The sequence below is a fragment of the Oryctolagus cuniculus genome, chromosome 15 (assembly GCF_051225735.1).
Source record: "Oryctolagus cuniculus isolate XC-2025 breed Fujian yellow rabbit chromosome 15, ASM5122573v1, whole genome shotgun sequence".
In the NCBI taxonomy this organism is placed as follows: domain Eukaryota; kingdom Metazoa; phylum Chordata; class Mammalia; order Lagomorpha; family Leporidae; genus Oryctolagus; species Oryctolagus cuniculus.
Genome location: NC_142881.1, coordinates 82,060,970 through 82,069,830, shown reverse-complemented (window position 1 = coordinate 82,069,830; position 8,861 = coordinate 82,060,970). Strand labels below are relative to the sequence as shown.

Sequence of the window (8,861 nt, the reverse complement as noted above, 5' to 3'; positions counted from 1 at the left end):
CTTGCTCTGACCTGTTCTATCCTCAGGCAACCACTGCAGCCTGTGGGGAGCCACAGCAGAGAGAGAGGCCCCTCACCCATGAAGGGGAAGGGAGGAAAAACACAAACACCCCCAAACAGGGAAAGGATCCATCTCATCACAAAGATGCATAGACTGTGTTCATTGCCCAGCAGAGAGCAGGCTGCAGGCAGAAACCACAGGGGTGCCCCGGCGCTGGGACAGGGGACGCTGCGTGCGGGCACATGGGCATAACCTTTATTCCACTTTTCTTCTCTTCAGTTCACATGCTTTAAAATGCGCAATCAATGCATACACAGCCGAGTGATTGCTCCACACATGCTTTACTGATAAGCAGGGCTGTACATCGGGCTGTCCGGGCCCGCGGGAGGACCTGGGCCCACTAGCTCTTCACAGGATCCACGAGCTGACTGGACATTCCTTGTCCGGGTTCTCCAGCTCCACCACGGAGTAGCTGCAAGTGTCCTTGTGGAAGATCGTCTTGCACTTTGTGGTATCAAAACCTCCGGGGATGGCAGCACTGTCATCGAGAAAAACCAAGCCCTGTTAGACAGGAAAAGACTCCCCCATGCTACCCCCACCCCAGCCCAGCCAGGGCCACACTGCAGTGGATCCTCTCCTCCCACCTTGCAACCGCCATCATCAATGGGATGGCACCCTTTGCTGTCAGCCCCACAGCGTGGCCCCCGGGGCACCTGCACCTGCCCATTCTGCAGTCATACAAACCATCCCTGCCATCCATCGCGCAGTCCGTCTGGCCTGCCCAGCATGGCCAGGAGTTCTGATAGCCCCAGAGGCAGGCCTGGGCTGCTCTGGGGCCAGGCAGGTGGCTCCAGCCTGGCTGTCCCTGGTGTTCCTGTTCAGGAAGTGGTCAGGTTGTCCCAAGCTTGGCAGGAAGGAAGTTAGAAGAGGAGCCATCTCAACCCACAGGAGCAAAGAGAGCCACTCCAGGCTGGGGTCATGGGGCCCAGGAAGGAGTTGAAGACTGGGGACCATCTCCCTCAGAATATTCACCCCCACATTCAGTGGGGCAAATAATTTGGGGGCCCATTGGTCCCTTGAAGCTCATGCGTAAACCCTAAATTTAAACTGTCTCTGCCCAAAAGGTGCATACACACAGCCGCTCCCCACCACCCTCTGTGACAAAAGATGACCCTCACTTTCCTTTCAACTGGCCACCAACAAAGCCAGGGTCTTTCTTCTATCTCAACTGCCTGACTCCTCCCAAGACACCTGAGGATGGCGCTCCCTCTGGGCCAGTGGTGTCAGGGCACTCGCACACCAATCTCCTGCTGGCTCATGCTGCACGCGAGTGGAAGCAAATGCTCGAGACTTGACTTCAGCGCTGGGGTTCAGCACTGAATCTGTTTGAAGACTAACGAATGACTAGCTTGAATGTTTGCAAGAGTTTTGATGAGGTGCGTGAGTGTTAATGCTAGACTATTGAGTGGAAAACCCAGACTACACAATTGCAACCTAGAGTTTGGTATCTGTCATGTAAAAAACAAAAAGTGTAGAAAGGAGTTGGGGGGCTGGCGCTGTGACATAGCAGGTAAAGCCACCACCTGCAGGGCCGGCATCCCATATGGGTGCCGGTTTGAGTCCTGGATGCTCTACTTCTTCTTCTTCTTCTTTTTTTTTTTTTTCTTGACAGGCAGAGTGGACAGTGAGAGAGAGAGACAGAAACGTCTTCCTTTTCTGTTGGTTCACCCTGCAATGCCACTGCGGCCGGTGCGCTGTGGCTGGCGCACCATGCTGATCTGAAGCCAGGCGGCCTCGATGCTTGCTTCTGATCCAGCTCTCTGCTGTGGCCTTGGAAAGTAGTAGAAGATGCCAAGTCCTTGGGCCCCTGCACCCACGTGAGAGACCTGGAGGAAGCTCCTGGCTCCGGATCAGCACAGCTCTGGCTGTTGTGGACATCTGGGGAGTGAACCAGTGGATGGTTGGCCTCTCTCTCTCTCTCTTTCTCCTCTCCCTCCTCTCTCTCCATCTCTATAACTCTGCCTTTCAGATAAATAAATATTTAAAACAAAACAAAAAAAGGAGTTAGAAGGAAATCAGGATAAGATACTAATTGTTGTGTGTGATTATAAATATATTTTATTCCTATACTTTCCAATAGTGCTGTAATTACTATGTTTTATACTGAAAACTTGGGAAATTATTACTGAAACTTTTAATGTTAAAAATGGTTGTTTGGGCACCAGTGTTGTGGTGTAGAGGGTTAAACCACTACCTGTGATGCCAGTATCCCATGTGGGCACCAGTTCAAAGTCCTGGCTGCTCCACTTCCAATCCAGCTTCCTTCTAATGCACTTGGGAAAGCAGTGGAAGATGGCCCGAGAGCTGAAAGAAGCTCCTGGCTCCTGGCTTTGGTCTGGCCCAGCCTGGCTGCTGTGGCCATTTGGGGAGTGAACCACTGGATGGAAGATCTCTCTTGCTCTCTCTCTCCCTTTCTCTCTGTAACTGCCTTTCAAATACATAAATAACTTTTTTAAAAGAATGCTTACTGATAAAATTGAATCCAACAATATTTTAAGTTAAAAAATATGGTTGCTTACAGGATGGAATGTGAATGTCGTGACCACTGTGGAAAACAGATGGGCAGTTTCTCAAAGAGTTAAAAAGAAAATACACACTATGAGACCCAGCCACTCCACCCCAGGTATACGCCCCCAAAGAACTGACAGCAGGGACTCAACCATACTGTAGAGTAGCACACACTATAGCCAAGAGGTGCAGATAACCCACAGGTCCGTCAGCACAGAAACAGAAGTAAAATAGGTTATTCCTATAACACAAAATATTTTTCAGGCTCCAAAAGGAAGGGATTACTGAAAGAGGCTGCAACACGGATGAACTCTGCAAACGTGCTGCTGAGTGAAATACACAGAGTGCACAAAGATAAACGTTGTGAAATTCCATTTCCAAGAAAGATCTACACTAGGCATATCCACAGAGACAGTAGATTAGTTGTTCTCAGGGACTGGGGGAGGAGGAGGGGGAGGTAGGACTCCATACATGGGGAGTTTAGGTTTGGAGTCCCTGGAAAGTTCTAGAAATGGCGGTGATGGGTGCCTCTGGCTGTGCATGAACTTCACCGCCCTGAATTGTACACTTTGAAGCAGTGAAACTGGTAAATGTTTGGTCATATAGATTTTTACCACAATACAAAACATTAAAAAGGAAAGTGGTTGTTGTTCAAGAGATATTCTTATTTTTTTAAAAGTCTGTTGGTTTTCATCTACTTGAAAGGCAGAGCAACACAGAGAGAGAGGTTCCATCTGCTGATTCACTGCCCCAGATGCCCCCACAGCCAGATCTGGGCCAGGCCAAAGCCAGGGGCCTGGAACTCCATTTGGGTCTCTCACATGGGAGTCAGGACCCCAAGCACTTGCTCTGTTATCTGCTCTCTCCCAAGTGTACTGGAACTAGAGCAGCCAGGACTGGAAACAACACTCCAGTATGAAATGTGGGTGTCCCAAGTAGCAGTTTAACCTGCTGCATCTCAATGCTGGCCCCTAGGTGAGATTTTTTTTTTACAAGTTTTTAGTAGAAATTAAATTGTGTAATTCTGTTGTCTGTGTGCAGGTACAAGTTGCAGGGCAAAGGGCATATTACTGGATGCATATTTTCATTTAAATCTGACCCAATTCTGTAGCTGAAACAGCTAAAGAGAGAATGAGAAGGGAAAACTGGAACATTAGGGGTGTCTCAGCGCTGGGGGCTGGATGACCTTGGGCCTTTGCCTCCACAGCTCACTCCTTCACTGCGGTCAGAGAGCAGGGGCTGGGAGGTGGGGAGGCCAGGAGATCTCCCACCCCCTGATGGGGGCAGCCTCTGCCTGGGCCTCCAGCCCCAGGCTCCACTGCTACTGCCACTTGGAAATCTACCTGTGTCTCAAGTAAGGTGCAAGGATCCAGGAAATTCTCCCAAAGAAAGTTTAATCAAAATCTGTATTTTGCTCTGGTCAGGAGAGGGAGAGAGAGGAGTTCATGAGAAAAACGAACTTGGTAAGCAATGGAGCAATTCCAGGGAAGGGGTTGATTCTGAGCAGCAGAGAGAAGTGAGCATACTTCCTGTGGACAGGCAACATAGCAGCAGAGAGGGAGAGGGTACCCTCACCCCAACCATGTGCTAGTTGCCATTCCAGGCTCAGGGCGCTCAGAACTGACACAGAGAAGGCCTGACGTGTTTGCTGAGCAAATGGATTTTTATCTTTTGAGAGGCAGAGATATGGGGGGAGGGAGCGATTCCACCTGCTGGTTCACTTCCCAAATGCATGCAACAAGCCAGAGCTGAGTAAGCTCACTGAGACTCCTGCATCGAGGCTCCTCCCACCTCACTGCCTGGGGCAGCCCTGGTTGCTTTCTACTTGGGGTCCATGGGAACCTTAGAAGAGGGTCCCATGGATGGGACGTGATGATACAGCACTGATGGGATGGGGATGCCACCACAGAGGTGCCCTCGGTGGGAGTAAGGCACAGTTCACCAGCCCTTAACCCAGCCAGGCACACCAGGGTCCTGCTGACCCTCGACACAAGGGCGAATTCAAGGTTCTGGGCCACAACATCAAGATTCAAATGGAACACACAGTGCCCCAGCCAGTAGATGCCTGGGAGCCTGCTCTGGGCGGGCAGCCAGCTGGAGGCCCGGTTCCATATGCCTTTTGTTCCAGTACGTACTTAGCATTGGCACCTGCTTCACAAATGTGAGTGGCACTTGCCAGCCACGCGAACTTCAATGAGATTCAAGTGTTCTGGTTTGGGTCAGAAGATCACTCCCCTACTCCCTGGAGTTGTCATCAGATTCTTGGAAGCCCTGGTTAAAATGCAGGTTCCTGGGCTGGTGCTGCAGCATAGTAGCCTAAACCTCTGCCTGTGGCGCCAGCATCCCATATGGACGTCAGTTCAAGTCCCTGCTGCTCCACTTCTGATCCAGCTCCCTGCTAATATGCCTGGGAAAGCAAAAGAAGGTAGCACTTGGACCCCTGCACCCATGTGGGAGACCTGGAAGAAGCTCCTGGCTCCTGGTTTCAGATCTGCCCAATCCTGGCCATTGTGGCCATCTGGGGAGTGAACCAGCGGATGGAAAACCTTTCATTCTGTCTCTCCTTCTCTCTGTCTGTAACTCCACCTCTCAAATAAATAAATAAAAATATTTTTTAGAAAATTCAGGTTCCATGGCTCTGGGGTAGGGCCCAGGAATCTGCATTTCACCTGGCCTCCCAGAGGACTCTGTGACCAGCAAGCGTGGGAAAGCTGCTTTACACACGTGCTCCCGTCAAGGCCACTTACGTGCTTGTGAAACACCATAGGCCAGAGCTGATGTGGATGGCAGATGGATTAGGGCAGGGGGCTAGGAGTAGGGTGGCTGGTGTGGACAGACCTGTGGGTATTTTGTGTTGTCTCCTCCCCAATCTAGACTTTGGTGTCCACAGCACCCCAGCAGAACACATTTGCATGACCTTTGAGCTGACGTGGGTAGAACTCCCAGCAGCACAACATAGGGTTGACAGCACAAGGTACACACACTGCGCCCTCATTCCTTACACCTCACATCCAGCACCGCCTGCTCCTCCTAGTGGCCAAGGCCAAGGCTGCACCGATGGCTGGGCCAGCTTCTCCAATAACATCGACCACTGCATAGGCTTTCCTGTCTCCAAGAACCCCTCTGGATACAGAGATTTAAGGCTAATGATACTGTGGCCAGCGCTGTGCTGCAGCAGGGAGAAGTGACACCTGCATATGGGCATCTGGTTCAAGTTCCGGCTGTTCCTCTTCCCATCCAGCTCTCTGCTAATGGCCCAGGAAAGCAGCAGAAGATGACCTGAGTGCTTGGGAGACCCAGATGAAGTTCCAGACACCTGGTTTTGGCCTGGCCCAGCCCTTGATATTGTAATCATTTGGGGAGTGAACCAAGGGATGATTCTCTCTCTTTCTCTCTCTCTTCCCTCCTTTCTGTAACTCTGCCTCTCAAATAAATAAATATGATAATATAAATTATGTATTATGTATTTTATATTTTAATAAATATTTTTAAAAATATTTATTTATTTGAGAGGCAGAGTTACAGGGAGAGACAGAGAGATCTTCCATCCATTGGTTCACTCCCCAAATGGCCGCAAGGGCTGGAGCTGGGCCAATCCAAAGCTAGGAACCAGGAGCTTCATTCAGGTCTCTCATGTGCGTGCAGGGGTCCAAGCACGTGGGTCATCCTCCACTACTTTCCCTGGCCATTAGCAGGAAGCTGGAACAGAAGTGTAATAGCTGGGACTTGAACTGGCGCCCATATGGAATGCCAGCATGGCAGGTGTAGACTTAACCTCCTACACCACAGTGTCAGCCCCAATAAATAAATCTTTTAAACAAAGAATAAGGAAACTGGGGTGGGCATTTGGGGGCTTAGAGGCTAAGCTGCTGGCTGAGTGGCCGCATCGCACATTTGAGTAGTGGGTTGAAGGCAGCTCTGCTCTCAATTCCAGCTTCCCGAGAATGGACACCCTGGGAGACAGCAGCGGTGGCTCAAGTGGCTGAGCCTTGCCACCAACAAGGATTGGTTCCCACTCCCAGCATCTGTTGGCCTAATCCCAGACGTAGCAGACATCTGGGAAGTGAGCCAGCAGGCGGCAGCTCGCTCTACCTGTCTCTCAAATAAATAAAACAGATACTTTTTAAAGAGAAGGCGTTGACCAAGTTCCAAAAGCAACATAAAGGAAATAAAACTGAAGCAGCCAAGTGTACACCAGCAGACGAATGGCTAAGCAAAATGTGCAGAATGAAGTGTTAGTCCACCTTCAAATAGGAAGGAAATTCTGATACCGGCCACAACATGGGTGAATTCGGAGGACACCACACTCTGTGAAGAAGCCAGTCTCAAGAGGACAAACACATGCATGATTCCACTTACATGTGGAGCCTGGAACAGTCAAATTCATAGAGACAGATGGTGTTTGCCAAGCCCCAAGGGCAGTGTTTTTTTTTAAATTTAAGATTTATTTTATTTATTTGAAAGACAGAGTTACAGAGAGGTAGAGAGAGAGAGAAAGATCTTCCATCCACTGGTTCACTCCCCAGATGGCCGGCCACAACCACCGGAGTTGCGCCAATCTGAAGCCAGGAGCCAGGATCCTCCTCCAGGTCTCCCACACGGGTGCAGGGCCCCTAGGACTTGGGCCATCTTCTACTGCTCTCCCAGGCCATAGCAGAGAGCTGGATTGCAAGAGGAGCAGCCCGAACTAGAACTTGCGCCTATATGGGATGCCAGCGCTTCAGGTCAGGGTGTTAACCCGCTGCAGCACAGCACCAGCCCCTGCGAGGGCAGTGTTGACTGGGTGCAGAATCCCAGTTCTTCAGGATGAAGGGCATGGCGGGGGGGTGGCAGCCACAATGAATTTATTTAACGCCACTGAAGTGTATACTTACAAATGGCTGAAACGGTACGTTTAATGTGCTACGTATTTCACCACAAGCCAAAGAAGGAAGAGAGGAGTGGGCATTCAGCCTAGTGGTTAAGATACCCCTGGGATTGCCTGCATTCCATGTTGGAGTCCCTGGGTTGGGGTCCCAGTTCAAGATTTCAGCTTCTTGCTAATACACACTCCGGGAAACAGCAAGTGAGAGCTCAAGTCCTTGGGTCCCCGCCACCCACATGGGAGTCTGGCAGACCTGGATTCAGTTCCTGGCTCCCTGACCCAGTCTTGGCAGGAAGGCATTTAGGGAGTGAACTGACACATGGGAGATCTCTCTCTCTGTCTCTCTCTCTCTGTTTCTCTCTCTGTGTGTGTGTGTGTGTGTGTGTGTGTGTAATTACATAAAGAATAGAAGAAATAGGACTGAAAATGACTTCCATCCCTCAACCCCCACCACCACATCAAGAGTGAATGTGAACTGTGGCCACTGGGTGACAAGGATGAGTCCATGTGAGGTCAGTCAGTAACCAATGCACCGCTGGTGGAAGACACTGCTAACAGGGAGACAGTGCATGTATGGGGGCAGAGGTGTATGAGAAATCGCTCTAGCTCTGCTCAATTTTGCTGGGAATCTAAGAGGCTCTTTAAAAATGCCTATAAAAAAGCCTATTTAAAACAAACAAGGATGCCCCAAAATAACACGGTTTTCAAAGAAGGAGCAGTGCTGTTCCTCTCTCCGTCACTACCCGCGTGACTCACGTGTTGCAGCAATGAATTCCAGTCTCATCACAACTACATGTGTAACAGTTCTCAGTCTTCCACTCCACGTTCAGCTTGTGTGTGACTCCATCAAGGTCCCTGCATTCTAAGACAACACAAGCGACGTCATCAGGAGCATTGGCGGGAGCAGGGCACATGAGGACAGGAAGGCCAGCCCCCTGCCGTGTGACCATGGTGTCCGGGAAAGGTGCTGCCATGCAGAACCTGCCGTTGGTGACGTTTTGTCACAAAGCTTGAATCCCTGCAGGTTTTATTTCCGGACAGACATTTGGAGATATAAAGCCCTCCTCTTTAATCAGACAGCTAGGACAAGCATGGGGCTCTGTGGGACCAAGTTCTCTCCTGCTGGCTTCTCTCTGCAGAAATACCTCAGCACAGCACCTCCCTATGTTTTGCATCGGCGGTCCCTAACCCTGGGTGAACATGTGACACATACTGGGCACTTCAAAGCCACCTACAGGGACCTGTGAGAGGCCGGCATCCCACATGGGTGCCACTTTGAGTCCCAGCTGCTCTACTTCCTACCCAGTGCCCTCCTAATGTGCTTGGGGAAGCAGTGGAAGATGGCTCAGTTAGTTGGGCCCCTGGCACTCAACATGGGGAAACTCAGAGAAGTAAACCAGTGGGTGGAACATCTCTCTCTCCCCACTCT

At 50.5% G+C, this 8,861-nt stretch overlaps 1 protein-coding gene across 2 annotated transcripts in view; it reads right to left on the bottom strand.

Annotated features, from left to right (window-relative positions):
• Positions 1-322: 322 nt before the first annotated feature.
• The window catches only part of LOC100340890 (beta-microseminoprotein), a 50,082-nt gene continuing 41,543 nt past the window's right edge, over positions 323-8,861 (bottom strand). For both annotated transcript variants that reach the window (XM_089314135.1, XM_089314136.1), the window contains 2 exons: positions 8,189-8,294; positions 323-538 (listed from right to left, as the gene is read on the bottom strand). In XM_089314135.1, coding sequence (XP_089170261.1) covers positions 409-538; positions 8,189-8,294 — 236 coding nt within the window. In that variant the 3' untranslated portion in view covers positions 323-408. The remainder of the gene's footprint in view (positions 539-8,188; positions 8,295-8,861) is intronic.